This window comes from Punica granatum, chromosome 5 (assembly GCF_007655135.1).
Source record: "Punica granatum isolate Tunisia-2019 chromosome 5, ASM765513v2, whole genome shotgun sequence".
NCBI lineage: Eukaryota > Viridiplantae > Streptophyta > Magnoliopsida > Myrtales > Lythraceae > Punica > Punica granatum.
Window position 1 is genome coordinate 26483907 of NC_045131.1, and position 16893 is coordinate 26500799.

A 16893-nucleotide genomic window follows, 5' to 3' on the forward strand; every position below is an offset into this window, starting at 1 on the left:
ACGCAATTATCCAACTTTTTTTTATCGCATCATCACAATCTCCGAGTCTGCGTTCTCAATCAACCCCAAAAATCTCCACCCTCAATGGGTGACGACACCACATGGGAGCAGAGGCTCCAACCCATAACCCATATCCTCACCGACCCCTCCGCCGCGGCCCATCAGCCCCTCCACTCCCAGTTCTTCATCGCCGGCCAAATCCCCTGCTACCTCCGGTGGGACTACCCCCCGATTCTCTGCCGCAAACCCCAGCCACTACTCGACCTCCGGTGGGGCTTCTCCCTCTTCCTCAGGAGGCTCTCCAGGTTCGGCCTCCCCGGGACCTCGTGGCGGAGCAAGTGCCCGTACCTGCAGCCGCCACCGCTCGTGCTGGCCAGAGGGGTGGAGGCGGCCCGGTGGGGCGCCGAGGAGCGGAGGGAGTACTTCAGGCGGCGGCTGCGGAGGCCGCGGCTGGGGAACGACATGAACCCGCTCATCCCCGTGCTCGTCCCGAACCTGATCCTCTTCTCTCTTCTGCTGTGGGACCCATTCCCTCACGATCGAGATTGATCGGCCGCTTTGATTTCATCCTACGGTTCGGATTTCTTCGTTACGTGCTCCAAAGAGTTGAAGCCTCGGGGATTTGATTTCATATGTGGTCTGTAATTTGTGGATTAATTACTTCGTTGGTACAAAAAGTTTGCTCGATGTAATACTTTGGTTAAAAAAGAATTTTTGATAATAATTTGGTATAAAACGTTTCAATTTATCTTAATTAAGTACATTTCGCCAACTCCGCGAGACCGTCAGCTTCTAATGACGAGACAAAATGCATTCAACGTAGCGCAGACTTTAAAATAACGAAAAATATAATTAAAATAGGAATAAAAAAATAATAATAATAATTAATCTCTCCTCCTTCCCGCTCTCTTCTTGAGTCGAATTTGTGATTGTCGAAACTCGCTCCGACAACTCATTGATCGTCAGAAGCTTTGTCGAAGATCACCCAGATCTCTCTGGTTTGGGGGTGGGGCTCCCTAGCCGGGGGCTCCCCGATTCACTGGCAAAGATTATAAAAAAAAAAAAAAAGGCAAGGGGGAGAAGGAGGAGGATAGAGAGGGATTCGATGGCCATGAGCTTTCAGCGACAACTCTTACGGGCTTTGTCGATCCACGATCAACCACCATGGGAGAGAGAGCACTGGAGGAAGAGAAGGTATCATCTGGGCATAGGAGAGAAAGAGGAGAGGAGAGAGAGGAGAAAGGTTTTTTCTTAAATTAAACCAAATTTTATTTATTTTATTTTAATTAAAATTTACAAAAATATTAATTTTTTATTTTAAATTCCGCCACTTCGGATGCAATTCGAAACTTCATCTGCCACATCACGGGAAGCTGACAACGTTAGAGGGAGAGTTGACGGAATGTACTTAATTGAAACAAATTGAAACGTTTTGTATCAAATTATTACAAAAAAATTATATCAAAGTGTTACGTCAAGCAAATTTTTTATCCCATTAGAGTAATTAACCCGTAATTTGTTGACAAATTTTTCTTTTTTAATATTTTTGGTAAGTATTATATGTTGACGAAATTTTATAATCCATGTAATTTGATTAAAAATTAAAATATTTCCAACTCAATAAATAGAATCAAGAGATTATGATCTAAGTTCGATTCTCAGGACTTGCGGAATTTATTTTCCCTTTCCCTTTCAGTTCATTCTAGAATTTTTCTTTTATTGGAGTGCTTCTAGTACGAGACACTAAATAAAATAATCAACTTTATAATTTCATTTTATATTTTATTTTACAAAAAATAATTTTATTTTATAGATCTGTTACTTTACATATTTATTTTATTTTAAAAAACCAAATTTATATTCAACTGTATTTTTATTTTATAATTTATATTTTTTATTTTATTTTCAACTTTATTAATAATTACTTCATTTTAGATAGTTATTTCTAATTATTGGTTATTTAATAAAAATCAATTACATAAAGGAACAAATGATGTATATACAATCGTATTAATATATATAGAATATGTCACGATATATTTATTTTTCTAATATGTTAGTTTGAGCAAATAATAGTTTTGGGTGTATATGTCAGCATAATTGTCCAAAAAAATAATATTATCATGTCATATTGCTCTTACAAAAATAAAGTAAAATAATAAATAAAATTGGTAGGATTAGTTTCCTAACAAGAAATTGATGTCAACAAGTAGTTCAATGGATTATTCATTAAAAACAAAAACAAAATAGTTCAATTTACTCCGACCAACTGTTATGGCAAGCATATTTTGGATTGGCTCTAGATATCATTCGCTCTAGTAGATCGTATAAGAAATAATCCAACATTTTCATATGTTAGATCACAATACACTTCAGTACAAAATGCTATAGAATACCAAATATAAATTATTCATGCAAAAACATATAATTTACGCACCATGATTACAATAAATGATGATTTGGCCGTTGTAGATTGGACTAAATGTCGGGGAGCTTGGTAGTTATTATATACAATGAACATTGTAAATTAGTATTTAAATAATTATCAAAATATCTCAATATTTAAATAATTATCAAAATATCTCAATAGGATCACGCATATACTACAGTTGTTTTTCAATCAGCTCGGGCCATTCATGTGGTCCGTATAGACATATATTATGTATAAATTAATAAGAATAGGTTTCTTGTTTGGTGGGGACCAACAAATAAATTGGCTCCAAAAAATTTTTCTCATAATTACTTGACACGACCTGATATTTATTTCGGTCCAAACAGATTAGTTATGCTGGACATTTTTCCTAATTTTCTTGACCTAGTTATTTATTTCGCTCCAATTAATGTGCATAGAGATATCAATTAGTTATCAAGGATAATCAAGTCATTTGATCACGACAGCCTAATAAAACCCCAAAGAGCTACAATCCTCAATTTCGTGAAACAACGGTGATTAACCACTATTGTATTCCTCTTCTTTTTCATGCTCGCCCAAGCCATTCCACGTCTCCCTCGTCCATAAATGACCATCAACAATGCAATTATGGGCACACTGAGATATTCTCCCATCTTTCTCCATTTTAATATTAAATTCGCTCCTCGATCCATATGAGAAAAACAATGAAGCAGGGGATGTGCTACTTTCAAAGTGTTTGGTACTTTCAAAGCTCAAACACGTCTTAATGTGGTGTATTCTTGTTTTGTTATCCCTATTGTTCAAGCAGCTAGTAAGAACATACAATAGAACTACAATTTCTAAAATTCGTCTACTAATGATAAGATTCTTTTTTTTTTTAATATATATACATGGGCCCGAGCTAATCAAACTGTTAGTAATGACAAGTTTTGATTTATTACAGTGGGAAAAATAAAACTCATAATATTCTATTAATTGGTCCCTGTGTTTATAATAATTGGCTTGAGCTTACATTTATATACTATATACAACCACAACTATTTAATCCATGTTGCACCGTTATATTTTTTTTTAATGTAATATAGTTAAACATGTGCCTTATTTGATAAAAATTAGGCCAATGTGTATGTTCTAGAACATTGTGAGTAAGTTAGATTTGAGCAATGTTTCTCATAAATTACTTACTATAGTGTTATTATTTTTCCGAGCCAATAATAGCATTGGTGTTGGCCAATCAACTTTGCTCGTCATTTTTCCTCAAGTTCATAAGTCGGTGTTGCAACTGCCCTCGTCAACGCTCACCGGCCACCCACATTGATTTTGGATAATATAACCTTAATATGTAAATTTAAACTGTGAAAATTATCTATTTATAAAGTCGAATTATTACAAGTTATCTTCTCTGAAATAGTAAATCTTGCTCTGAAATTCCACAGAACAGTATCCTCACCTGCATAAGCAACAGAAGACCACTGTACTCTGTATATTCAGAGCTTGAGGATCTCTGGGCCGGACCCATCGACCATTTTGAAAGACAGAAGTAAGTGCTTCGATCACAAAGTTCAATCAAAGGACCATGGGCATAGCATTTGTCATGCCAAAAGGATATATGTTGACCATCCCCTACCCTGTATGTTATCGGGGGCTTAGCCTTCTCCCTCAACTTCAAGAGCTTTCGTCACCCCCAAGAGCTATTACTCTGGGCCTTCACAAACCAGATGCATGCTCCTATCTTCCAGCACATATTTGTTAATCCAGGCAAACCACCGAGAGCCAGCATTAGCCATCTGAAATAGCACTGAATTGATAAGTTGTAATCTTCCTGCATAAGACAAAGTATCGAGAGGTCCAACTCTTGATTCTACCTGTGATCTTATCAGTTAAAGCCATACAGTCCTCTGTGGATACTCTACCAGAGGCCAACGGGAGCCCCAAGTAATTTTGATGGGAAGAGAACCCAATTTAAATCAAGAATATCCTGAACTTGATATTCACTTAGGCCAGCACAGAAGAATTCAGTCTCATCAGCGTTCAACTTCAGACCCGGAAGTTTATAAAAATTCACCTAGCACCTCAACCACCGCTTCAATAGAACTAACTTTCCATCAGTAAAAACCATTAAGCCAACAGCGAAGCGTAGATGGGTCAGCTGCATGCCTCAACATTATGGATGGAAACCCAATCTACCAAAATACCATAAGCAGCAGCCTGAGTCCAAGAGCCGAGATAACACACCTCCTTGGCTAAAACAAATAGATAGGGAGAGATTGGATCCCCCTGCCTAACTCCCTTACCCCCTCTAAAATAACCTGCAAGGGATCCATTAATCGCCACTGAAAAACCACGGAGAATTTATACAAGAAACAATCCATTTGACAAAATTAGTCGGGAAACCAGCAGCCTTGAGAACATTCTCCAAGAACTTCCAATCGAGAGAATCAAACGCCTTCATTAGATCAATCTTTAAAGCACACCAAGAACTCATTCCTTTCGCATGGTAATGTTGGCGCCGGGAGCCACCAGCCCACCACCCCCCTCCCCCCATCTTTTTCGTTCCTTCTCAATCTGGTTTTTTTTTTTTTAGTTCTTTTTAGTTTTTTTTAGTTTTTTTAAGAATTTGCTGGCCGGTTCATTAGGACACGTGGCTACTTTTCATGAAGACATGTCATCAATCCGAAAAACATCATGAGTTTCGGATGCAACCCGATTAATTTGTGATGTAATTGAAACATTTGTAGGTTAAAATGTATTTTTAATACTTAAAGGACTTATATGTAATAAAAAATAAGCGGCCAACCATGGGAGATTATTTAGTGTACTATTCTAGAATTTTTCTTTTATTGCTAACTGCGTGATTGATACCTTCAAATTGAAAGGCAAGCACAGGCACTTGCGGTTTTATCTATAATTAATATTTGAAAAAAAGTATAAAAACCCCCTTATAATTTGAGTTTGAGACAAACTGCACAATGTAGTTTTTCTAGGACAAATAACACTATGTAGTTCACTTCGTGAGATATAATGAACATCATCATTAATTTTTTATCACTTTTAATCCTCAAACTTTTCGTTTTTCATTATTACCATCAAACCTTTAACTTTTTTTATATTTTGATCCTAATATTCGAAGAAAAAGGGAGAAGGGGCTTGGGCCGTTGGTCGGCGACCCCGACCCCACCACCGAGGTCGCTGACACCCATAGAAGACGCCGAAAACATCGAGGGTGGGGTCGGGGTCACCGATTGGTGGCCCGAGCCCTCAAATCGATCGGGATCTCGAGTTCGAGATCCTGGTCGATTCGGCGACAGGGGTTGACAATTTGTGGCCCGACCCCACCTCCATGGTCGCCGGCATCCTCTATGGGTGCATACGACCTTGATGGTGAGGTCAGGGTCGGGGTCGCCGACCGACGGCCCCGGCCTTTTGCCCCTTTTTTTTCGAATTTTAGGACCAAATTGAAAAGGAGTTGAAAGTTTAAGGGTAATAATGAAAAAAGAAAAATTTGAGGACTAAAAGTGATGAAAAAATTAACGATGAGGTCTATTATGTCTCACGAAATAAACTATAGGGTGTTATTTGTCCTAAAAAAATCATCTAATTTGTTTCAAGCTCAAACCACAAGAAGAATTTTTGTACTATTCCCTTAATATTTTTTTAATTGAACTGATAAAAGTTAATTAGATTAATTTATTTATGTCCGTTATATGAGAAAGGACTATCAGTATCAATTCTAATATGACATCATTGCCAGTTTTTTTTTTCCATATTTAAGCACTTTACTATTTTTTTTTTCATGAGACTTTTTTGGGCTCTTCGTTTCATATTCATTTTAGGCTCTTTCGTCTACACAAGGCGAAAACTCCTTTTGTATACAAATAAAATCCCCTAAAGATATCCTTAAGGTCCTTTTACTAAATTTTAGTTCAATGATTAAATTTGGTTAAGCAATGAAGATTGTTGGTATAATTGTTTCTATGACGAAGGAAAAACGAATGTCAGCTCTTTTATAGATGCATGAAACCTTCTCTCGTCGATAATTGTCTACTTAGCAACCATACTTAGTCATACTTATGTAAAATTCCTTGGAGAATAAAATACAAATAAAATATAATATATCATATTTTTCAACATTCCTTATAGACCGTTAAAAAAAAAATTTAATTATTCACAAAGGGCGGATGAATTGACAATTTGCGCTCAAGGGTGCATGGATAACATCAAATTCTTACGGGTTAATTACCTAAAAAAACAAAAAAAATCACATTTTATTAATTCTAACATGACCATTTTTCTTAACCTAAAAATATACAAATTATCAATTTGATATCAATATTAGCATGTGCCAACGTTTTCGTTAATTTAAACGAGAATTGTTGGCCTTCACCCCTGATCGGAATAGTTGACAACCGCAGTAGTCGCGCAAGGACTCTACAGGAGCGATGGTGACCTCTGGCGAGGCCCTTATTGCCCGAGTTTGAAAAAAAAAAAGTAAATTCGAGAATAGAAGGAAGAGGATTCGTGGGCGGGAAGCCTTATCAACGGCACCACCCCAATTGGGGTCGGTGGTGACATATGTCCACACAGGGGACCTCGATTGAGGGGTGTGATTGCCGTTGAGGCCAAACTGATCAAAAAAGATGAAACTATGCTAATATTGATATCAATTTGATAGTTTGTGTATTTTTTTGTCAAGAAAAGAGGTTTGTGCTGAAATTGATAAAATGTGAAAAGTTTATGTTTTTTTAGATAATTAACCCAATTCTTATTTTCTTGAAAAATCTTCCTTGAAGGGATTTTCTTTTCTCATACTGGTGGTAACATCAAAATCAGATTGCAAATTTATTGGAGATAATTTTTGAGAAATCCAAAATTCATTATCGGGTATTACTCAAGGGTCCCTTCTAAAAAAAGAAAGAGAATAGGACAAAAATTATAAACGTTAAAGCATTTATGTTTAGGCTTTAATATAACAAACATGAAGAGACGACAAACATGGAGAATAACGTATTTATAATTATACTAGTTGAATGGCCAGTGCGATGCACAAATTTTATTTTTGAATACTAAATCTGACAATATTTTAAAAGCAATATCTTGATTTAGTCATTTTGTTCTTTCATATTTTTTTTCATTATCCTATTAATTTTTATACGTATAAAACACAAAAGTCTTTGAAAATAATTATAAGAATATCTAATATTTTTTCGGTGTGAACCTTGGTATCCGGAAACCCAATGGGTCTCGACTAATTCAGTCGAGCCAAGTTGACTTACTAAGTGGTAAAACTCTCCCATAGTAAATTTTTTTCATCCACAAAACTCGAACCCAAGACCTTGCTTTATGGGAATAAGGTTCGAACTGCTTGAATCAACCTATATTGGTAGAATATCTAAAATATCAATCCCAATGAAAGTGTTACTCTATTTTTGCAATTTATGTTTCATTATATAGTAGTAATTTTTTACGTAAGTTAGTCACAAATTTTTGAATTTTTATTTAGTAAAGTGTTGTATTTGGATAAACATAATAAAACTTCACATGAGTTATAAACTTTAAAGATTATTAATTATGACTATTTGAATCACCAATACTAATTGTAATATTGTATTCTATTTTTATTCTAATTCTAATTATAATATCTATATATAACTTCTAAGTATATTAATTCTTTATTATATATTTTGAAATTGTATAATTAGTTATATATTATATATGTTTATTCATATATTCAAATTAATTTATAATTTCATTGTCTTTATTAATTCACATCATTAACTGTACCAAATTTGCTAAAATTTGGTGGTGTTTGATGATGTTTATTTTGCTCAAATTTGAAATTTTGTTAAAATATTATCAAAATTAACAAATTCTAATTGAAAGAATTTATATTATGATATAATCGTGTTTTGAAACTCAAATAATGAATGAAATATAACTCTGTGAGAAAAATATAATTAATTCTTTTACCAAATGATTTCTTTTATGAATATTTATATTTTCAATTTGCATCAAATATGTTTTCATAAGTAAGCTGTATCTTTTTATAAAGGGCAAATTACAAAAAAAAATCCAAGTTTTGTAAAATGTCTCAATTTTGTCCTAAATTTTGTTTTGTAACAAAAAAAATCATAAGTTTTCTAAAATGTCTCAAAAATGACTTCCGTTATAACTTCCGTCAATTTTTGCTGCTGATGATGGGTCCCTTTAACAGTCCACGTAGGTCACACGTAAGCAAAAATTGACGGAAGTTATAACGGAGGTCATTTTTGAGACATTTTAGAAAACTTATGGTTTTTTTTGTTACAAAACAAAATTTAGGACAAAACTGAGATATTTTACAAAACTTGAGTTTTTTTTTGTAATTTGCCCTTTTATAAATCCCATATTAATGATTTTTATGTTGTATAAAAATATGAAAATAGATTTTTTTTCATTTTTTTAATCATAAAAACCAAAATGTCAAAATATAGTATAGAAAACTTCTTCATTAGTATATTACCGATGTTATATATATGAATATATTATAATATAGGGGAATTTACCTAAAATGACCTATGGTTTACCCGTTTTGTCAAATTTATCATATGTTTTTTTGTCAAATCTATCCCGGTGTTATCTTTTCCGTCGACATCTAACGGACATGCTGACGTGACGCCCACGTGTCAAGTGTGGCCCACTATCCCTCCACGTGCCACGTCGACATCTAACGACCATGCTGACGTGGCGCCCACGTGGCAAGTGTGGCCCACTATCTCTCCACGTGCCACGTCAGCATGGCTATTAGATGTTGACGGAAAAGATAATGCCGGGATAGATTTGATGCAAAAAGTAAACCATGGGATAGATTTGATCAAAAAAAAGCATAGAATAGATTTGACAAAACGGGTAAACCATGGGCCATTTTAGATAAAAACCCCTATAATATAAGAGCAAAAGGCTTATTTATGAAATTTATCTAAAACGCCTTTTAGTTATTATCATGGTAGAAAAATTTATAAGATCTTTTAATTGATTTATTTTCTTGAAAATAAAATTAAAATTGATTAAAAATTGTTAAAAATAAAATTAATTAGTTGGAATAAAATATTTAATGCATAATAAATGTATCAATTCTCTTTTATTATATGTACTTATAGATTTGCAGCAGATATACTAAATATAGTTATAATACTTTTTTAACTCTAAATATTATTTAGATATAAAAAAGTGCATGATATTTGGGTAGCATATAAAGTTTAATAGATAAAAAAAATTATAGAATTTTTCATAAATTCATATTATAATACAATACTTATTTGCTAATAGTGACTAAAAATAATTAATAAATAGTTTTTAATTGTTATACTATTTAATGTATTTAATGCAAGAATTTTGCTTTCTCTTTTCTATAAATAATATTTTAACCATAGATCTTATTTAAAAATTTAAATTTATCACCCTATATAATATTGACAACTTACTTTTCTAACCCTATATTGCATGGGATACAACTTTGTATATGTATACATATACATACATATATATATATATATATATATATTGATGTTTAATGCAAGGAATGTGAAGGACGAAACCTCAAGGGGCTTGGCCTGGTGATAAATAGGAGCATAACTAATCACCTCATTCTAGATTCAAAACCCCTTCTAACCATCAGCCACGATTTAACTACTTAATTACCCAAGTTGCATAGGGTGCACGGCACTTGGAGAATATTCAGGTGAAATTCAAACGCCTCCGGTTAGCAAAAACAAAAAAAAAAAGTGAAGGAGCAATAAATCAAAAGCTAAGGATTTACCGAGAACGCTTAGGTAGAAGCTCCTCAATGAAGGAATAAGAGACTCTCGTGAGAGTACTCTAGGTTACTATATACATGTAGGTATGTCTTCGAAAAAATATAATAAAGTACGTTCCAACACATTTTAATACAACTAAGGAACTAATATCACCAATGATTTTATCCCGTGAATTTTACATGTATGTCTTCATATATCAATTATCATTTTTTATTTTATATTCTTCCGCTCCGTTTGGTTTCGCAGTTAAAATCACAAAAATTTTAACTTTAACTTTAACTCAACACACTATACAATCATTTGTCATTTTCCACAGTGAAAATCAAAGTTACTTTAACTCTGAAACCAAACGCATCATTCATATTTGAAATGATCAATTTTCAAGAATAGGGACATTTTTCAATTATTAAATCCAATTCCAAAGAATGATTTTCAATAAAATTAGAGTAACTTAAGAAAAATAGAGTAATCTCCAGTTAAAAGTTAGAATTAGTTGTTCAACAGAATTTTGCAACTAATTGTTTTATTCACTTCATAAATTTCTTGTACAAATTCGAATTACGCGTGCTTTCAAAATATATAATATAATGACATACCGAGATTAAATATTTAAATTTAATGTTTATTTATCAAGTAAGTTCCTAAAGGTTGATGGCTTGATAATATATATAATTTTTAACAAAATAAAGTGCATGAGTATACCCTTAATCTAGAGAAATTATTATGGTGAATATTCGTCACGGTATCATCTTATGTGGTTAAACAGTCATTTTGTGGTTAGTACTTGTGAGGCAAAAATATGTTGTAACAAATCAAGCAATATATCAACATTTGTTACATCCCATTTTAGTTTTCGTGATTATTAGGAAACAGAGAATTTAGATATCAATGAAGGATCCTCGATATCTTTCGAGGAGGAAAAAAAAAAAAAGAAGATTACTAGGAACAGAGAAGGATTTACCACTTTAAAAATCTATTTTTTTCACATTTTTTAGTTTTGATTTAAAAAAATTAAACAAAAAATGGGGGAAAAGAAAATTGGAAAAAGCTACTCGGCTCCTTGCTTGACTTCTATCTATTGAGCAAAACCCCTAATAAACCCCCAGCCCACAATCAGTCTGACAGAGGCTACAGAGCGTCAGCGATGTCGGCCGCCACAGCCGCCCGGTCCTTACTACGCTCCGCCGCGACCAGAACCACCGCCAGCGTCGGGAGAGCCGCCGGCTCGGCCTCGAAGTCGAATCCTGCCCGCTCTGCATTTCGCGTCTCAGCTCAGAAGCCCCTTCCTCATCGCATCTTCAGGCAAGAGACTATTGTCACACAAGATCTCACATCTCCATCTCAGTACCACTAACCCTAGCTCAACATTGAAAATTCGCGATTTTTACGCTGATTTCTTTCTTCCGATGAAGGTCGCCGGTGGAGATGAGCAGCTGCGTGGAGTCGATGCTTCCGTACCACACAGCCACCGCCTCCGCGTTGCTCACTTCGATGCTCTCCGTCTCTCGCCGCACCTACGGGTGGACTCCTGAAGGTATTTCCTCTGTTCTAATTCAAAGTCCTATTTTCCCTTTCGCTTAAGTCTGCCATTGTTTGTTTGTGAATAACCTCTTTATGTAATTTTGTTTGGAGAATTCAATGGTGTTCGATTCGATTGATTTCGTTGATGGTTTTATTGACGCTGAAATGTTAACTCCAAACACGCTGAAGATGAATTAATAGATGGGAGAATGAAGCTTTTGCAGCCAATTCTGGGACTAGGTTGAAGCCTAAGCTTTTAGGAGAGCGCTCAACCGCATATGACAGTTGTGTTGATAATTATTAGAAGATCAACTGAAAGTTTGGTCCTTTAAGTTTGATTGCGCGGGTTTGCCCTTAGTTGTTCTCGTAGGTTATGGGGTTCTGACAGAGCATTCGTGTGTGTCTTCTAATAGTTGTGATTGCTGATCAATTAATATCATTTTTTCGCTAGGTATCTAGGAGAGTGGGTGGACTTGCAGGACTTGGAATAAGGTTTTCTACTTAAAATGAGTATGGCCCTTAACTTTAACCTACGTGTTGTACCATGTTTTTCATACCAAGATAGACGAGAAAATATAGTATTTTGTCTACTTCATATTAGGTTGGGTGTATTTAGCTGTGTCCATTGATTGGCTTAGTGTTGATGCTAGTAACTTAGTGCAGTCTTTGTGAAAGCTTGTTTCCTTTGAAGCATCTTCCTTATGGTTTACTTGTCCGTCTCATTCCTTATTGAAAAGAAATCTGCTAAAGATCTTAATTATTTGTTTGAAAATGTTTCGGATCTTAGATCAGATGTTTTCTATGAGATTTCTCTGAAGTAGTCCTGAAACACTTTTTAGTTCTTGTCTATCGAGATGCTCACTTTCCTTGATTGGGCATCCCTGCTTCTCTCCTCTTTCTGCCCACCTTCATGGCCAACTCAAAATAAGAAAGTGAATGAAATGTCACTCCTTTTGTAGGGAAGGAGAAGACTAGATGAAGCTGGAATGAACAACTCTCCAGTAATTTGGACCTCTTTTTAGGATCAATTTTTCATCGTGGATCTGTTTTTCCTTGAAGTTGTGCTGAATTGTCATTTTGAAACTTGTATTAAGTGCTATGTTACCCTGGCCTGTGTAAAGGAATGTTATGTTGGACTTTCATTGCAATCTTCAACATGCTGAGCACATGCTCAGCTATACATAACGTACTGCCAATTAATCCTCTGTCATTTGATTGTCCGGTGAAAGAAATTACTTCATAGATTGCAATGTTTAGACCTTGCTAAAGCTCGCTTGAGATCTTTATGGATAGAAAGAGTGATACATAACTAAGTGGGAGAACTTAAGATGAGTCTTAACATTCTATATGTCTTGCTTCAGAACCTGGGGGCAACCTATTTTTAACTTGTAACAAGGACATAATTTCTCGTTATTTGGTTTTCTTAACATGATTTATCCTTTACATTTGTTCTCTCTTCAGAATTAAGATTGCAATAACAGCACTCGTTTTTTACTCAGATTCCAATGATGATGTATAATGAATGTCGGGAAGGGTCAGCAAGGTTCATGTACATGAGCTCTAAGACAAGGTGGTGAAACCAATTCCGAGACTAGGATTTAGATTTTCCTCTTTTCTTTTACCTGAAAAGACACGATTAAATCGGAATGATTTAGAATAAAATGACCTCCATGTTTGGATGATATTCATAGAACTAGATGAGATATGGATATCTTGTTTAGATAAAATGATCCTAACCATAGTGACCAATATTAGCACTTCGCGGCGTTGATTCTTGTGATCTGATTCAATATATGTTTCCTTTAATTCTCACTATCTTTCTAAATTTTGCTTTTACTCTTGTTTTTGAAATGTTACATTGGATTGTTTTAGCAGGTGCATGATAATGTCATGTAGGAACATAAGTGATTGGCCTCTACAGTACCTTCGGTTAAGAACAGCTTTGGTTTTTCTCTGCTGTAGATGGATGATCTTTTGTTGTTCGACGGAGAATGGTCGTAGTATTGATCAAGTCAGTGGACATTACAAGACTTTGCTTACTCATGTCTTCAGAGATTTGATGCCCATAACAGGAAGTAGGATCAGAAGAATAATTCCCTTGTTATGTACTTTTTAAAATTATGGTTCGGATTGGTTGGTTGTGGACCAGTCCTCCTTTTCTGTTTTACTACGGTTTTCTTACGTCGTAATTGTGATTTTTCTAGAACTATATATCTACTTCGTTGCAATTTTCGTAAGGTACTTCATTGCAATTTTACCTGTCATTTGGGATCAGAACAGCTTATGGTCAAGTGTTTTCAACTGTTTCTGTTATTGATCTAAATCTTAAGAATCGGGAGATTCCTGGGCGGTGGCCAGTGGGGGCTTGGGACCGGCCACTAGCCCCCCGATAAAGGTCGTTGGCAGCACCGGGTGTTGCCAGCAACCTCAATCCTGGGGTTGGTGGGCGGTGTCGAGCCCCACCCGCCCCTCCTCCATTATTCGTGTTGTCGATATTCTCTTTATTTGATTTATTTGTTCAGTTGTTCTTCGAAATTAATTTATTTCTAAGGATTTAAAAGAGTAAATAGAGGCAAATTTGCCGTTCACATCCTACTTATGTTATATATCTTTGTCATGTTCCACACATACGTCTGGGATATCAAATGTTCATCCAATTTCTAATCTTGTTTGGTGGTCGGCTTGGCCCTGACTGCGAGGAACTTTCGGTTGACTCTAAATCTCGACCTCGCAGGCAAGGTCTGCCAATTAGATTTGTCATTGAGCTACAATCTCAATTTTCATATTATTTTAATGCCATCCTAATAAAATATACTTTCTCATCACATGGACTAAACATAGCCTAACAGTGTGATAGATAAAACACGACTGGGATTTTATCATTTTACAGTTGAAAAAAAGGTTTGTAGTACGCTCCTTGTGGTTCGGGATTGTGGATCCTCCGAGGTCGTGTGGACCCTGAAGGAGTCAAGAAATCGGTCGCTCTGCTCGGAAGTGGTCTAAGGAGAACTTCCACGTTTCGACTTGAGTCGTTTCAAGTCGGGCTCATATTCGAGTTAGGACACGTGAGTCCTCCCTAGATGTCTATGTTACGCGTACCATGTGTTTCGGTATTTTATTAAGATGTGAGTTTTGAAAAGGGTATGGCTATCAGTTCATGATCTATCGACGTGATTACAGATCATTAGTCGATTTGTGCAATTTATCAGAAAAGTCGAGTGGATTTATTTGCTGAGTGAAACATCCTGATTACTATATGTGCAGAATTAATTAAATTGAATGAATTTGTTGAATGCTTTAGATTTGTGGGTTTCAGATCATCGAATCAATCTTGGGTAGATCGCCCGAATGGGATCCTAATCCTCGACCGTTTTAATCTTTGAAAACGACTCGTGACACAAAGACTGTGACAAGTCCTCACAAGCCAAGGAGGCTTGGCCAAGGGATGGTCGAGAGCCCCTTGGGCCTTTATGGGCCCGCAACGGTCTTCATGATCCGAGTCCATGCATATTGCTTAATATTAACGGGTTAAAGGTGTGAATTATCGTCAAATTAATGTCAACGTGGGGAATAAGACTACAAACAAATCGAGAAATGAAATTAAATCGGGAAAGGAAGACCACCACTTGACTTGAGATGGGTCAAGGAGCTCTCGGCCACTTCCCCAAGGAAATGGCTTAGAGACCCATTGACTCGCCACGAGTCTCGTGTGGTCTCCTTACCCCGACTTTGATCATTTCTTGCATATTCCACTCATCAAACACGAGAATAACAAACGTACACGAGGCCGGTACTTCCATGATAACGGGAAATACATGCAAAAACATAAACATGCTTAAAACACAATATTGGACGGAATCAATAAAACGACACTGGCACGGGAAACGAGGTAACATGAAAACATGGGAAACGATTGGTATAAAAGAGGAGGAGGTTGTTGGGTTTGGGAGAGCCAAAGAGGCTCTCGACCACCTCCCTTAGAATGTGGCCGAGAGGCCTCTATGGCTCTCTCAAGTCGGAGCAGTCTCTTTAACCTCGACTTCGACCTCTTCCCATCATGCTAACACATAACATGTCATTAAATGATCATGCAAGTAAATTAAAAGCATTTCTAAACAAAAACAAGCATTAAGTCAGTCTGGTACCGCTTTATCTCCCCACAAAGCTTGGAAACTAAAAGTTTAGCTCCCCTAAGTCGAGAGAACGTTACACCTACGTCTTGGGACGTGAAGGAAAGCTTGCTGGCTCGATGGAGATGCAAGAGAGTCGGGTGACCCGGTTGAGCCGAGAGAGAGCTCGGCTGGAGAGGAAACTAGGCGCAGCTGTAGGGGGACGTGCATGGTGGCCGAGGCTATTGAGGGACCCCTATGCAAGACTAAAGGCGGCGCGTAAGTTGGTGGGCTGTTAAGTGACCTGCCTGGGTGAGAGACTCGAGGAAGGAGGGGGAGATCTGATAGAGGCTGAGGAGCTTCGGGAGACAGCTGTGCACGGTGGAAGGGCTTTTGGCCCGGGACCTCCTTGTCACAAGAAAGACATAAGGCCGCAGGTGGTTTTCAGCGATGGTAGGCACAACTCACCAAAGTTGTATAGGAAGGAAGCTCGATGAGAAATCAGGAAGACTTGTTGTAGGCGCTACTGATCAGGGCTGAAACGGGGTTGTGGGAGTCTTCAAATGAAGAAAATAAAGTCACAAATGGACTCGAGAGGTCGAAAACATGTGAGATACATGGTTTGTTTCAAGTTTAGGTCGGGTCGGGAGGCGATTGCGGGAAAATCGAGTGATTTACAGACAAATTGTAGCCGGTTTTAGCCTTGGGAAGTGGCTGGATAGGATTGGCCGAATTCTGGAAATTCTAATGAGTTCGAGAGGATTTGAGAGCTTGGGAGAAGTATAGAGATAAGGGTTTGTAGAGAGTGGAATAGCTCTTGCAATTAGGGCATATATATGTGTGCTAATGATGCAAGCTAATCAAGATTATAGGAGATTAAAGGAGGGCAGACGACATTTTTTTTTATTGGTGACGAGAGAACTAGATCCATATATTGTGGGAAAGAAGAGATGAAACAGATTTGATGGGGCACTTTGGTCTTAAAGATATGGAGCAAACTTGCATAAATTGAGGAAAAGGAGAAGAAGAGGGTAGCCAATGGTGGTCGACCATGGTT

General features: G+C 36.4%; 2 protein-coding genes and 1 long non-coding RNA gene across 14 annotated transcripts; 2 read left to right on the forward strand and 1 right to left on the reverse strand.

Moving 5' to 3' along the window:
• The first annotated feature begins 31 nt into the window (after positions 1 to 31).
• Positions 32 to 758, forward strand: LOC116206884. The gene has a single exon (XM_031539712.1). It carries the CDS (start codon positions 85 to 87, stop codon positions 547 to 549), a length of 465 nt encoding a protein of 154 aa, XP_031395572.1. The 5' UTR covers positions 32 to 84; the 3' UTR covers positions 550 to 758.
• A 3112-nt stretch (positions 759 to 3870) lies between these two features.
• Positions 3871 to 5294, reverse strand: LOC116208921. The gene is made up of 2 exons (XR_004157156.1): positions 4279 to 5294; positions 3871 to 4200 (listed from the first exon to the last, which is right to left on the reverse strand). It is a non-coding gene; the product is annotated as an uncharacterized LOC116208921 (long non-coding RNA).
• A 5986-nt stretch (positions 5295 to 11280) lies between these two features.
• On the forward strand, positions 11281 to 14042 carry LOC116209432 (protein NUCLEAR FUSION DEFECTIVE 6, chloroplastic/mitochondrial-like). 12 transcript variants are annotated; one of them, XR_004157223.1, is made up of 5 exons: positions 11281 to 11508; positions 11619 to 11740; positions 12179 to 12237; positions 13227 to 13297; positions 13690 to 14042. XR_004157223.1 is itself a non-coding variant. In XM_031543065.1 (3 exons), the coding sequence occupies exons 1-3, from the start codon at positions 11351 to 11353 to the stop codon at positions 13608 to 13610; spliced, it is 291 nt and encodes a 96-aa protein (XP_031398925.1). In that variant the 5' UTR covers positions 11281 to 11350; the 3' UTR covers positions 13611 to 14042. The 12 variants fall into 12 exon arrangements, 4 of the variants coding, with proteins under 4 accessions (XP_031398925.1, XP_031398927.1, XP_031398928.1 ...); XR_004157224.1 differs by lacking the exon at positions 13227 to 13297 and having other exon boundaries at positions 13600 to 14042; XR_004157225.1 differs by lacking the exon at positions 13227 to 13297 and having other exon boundaries at positions 13603 to 14042.
• The last annotated feature ends 2851 nt before the right edge of the window (positions 14043 to 16893 follow it).

Bases quoted from the DNA above. Each gene is read 5' to 3' on its own strand.
- LOC116206884 (XM_031539712.1), top strand. From the start codon at position 85: ATGGGTGACGACACCACATGGGAGCAGAGGCTCCAACCCATAACCCAT.
- LOC116209432 (XM_031543064.1), top strand. From the start codon at position 11,351: ATGTCGGCCGCCACAGCCGCCCGGTCCTTACTACGCTCCGCCGCGACC. The intron at 11,509-11,618 runs GCAAGAGACTAT...CTTCCGATGAAG, and splicing joins CTTCCTCATCGCATCTTCAG to GTCGCCGGTGGAGATGAGCA. The intron at 11,741-12,686 runs GTATTTCCTCTG...CTCCTTTTGTAG, and splicing joins CTACGGGTGGACTCCTGAAG to GGAAGGAGAAGACTAGATGA.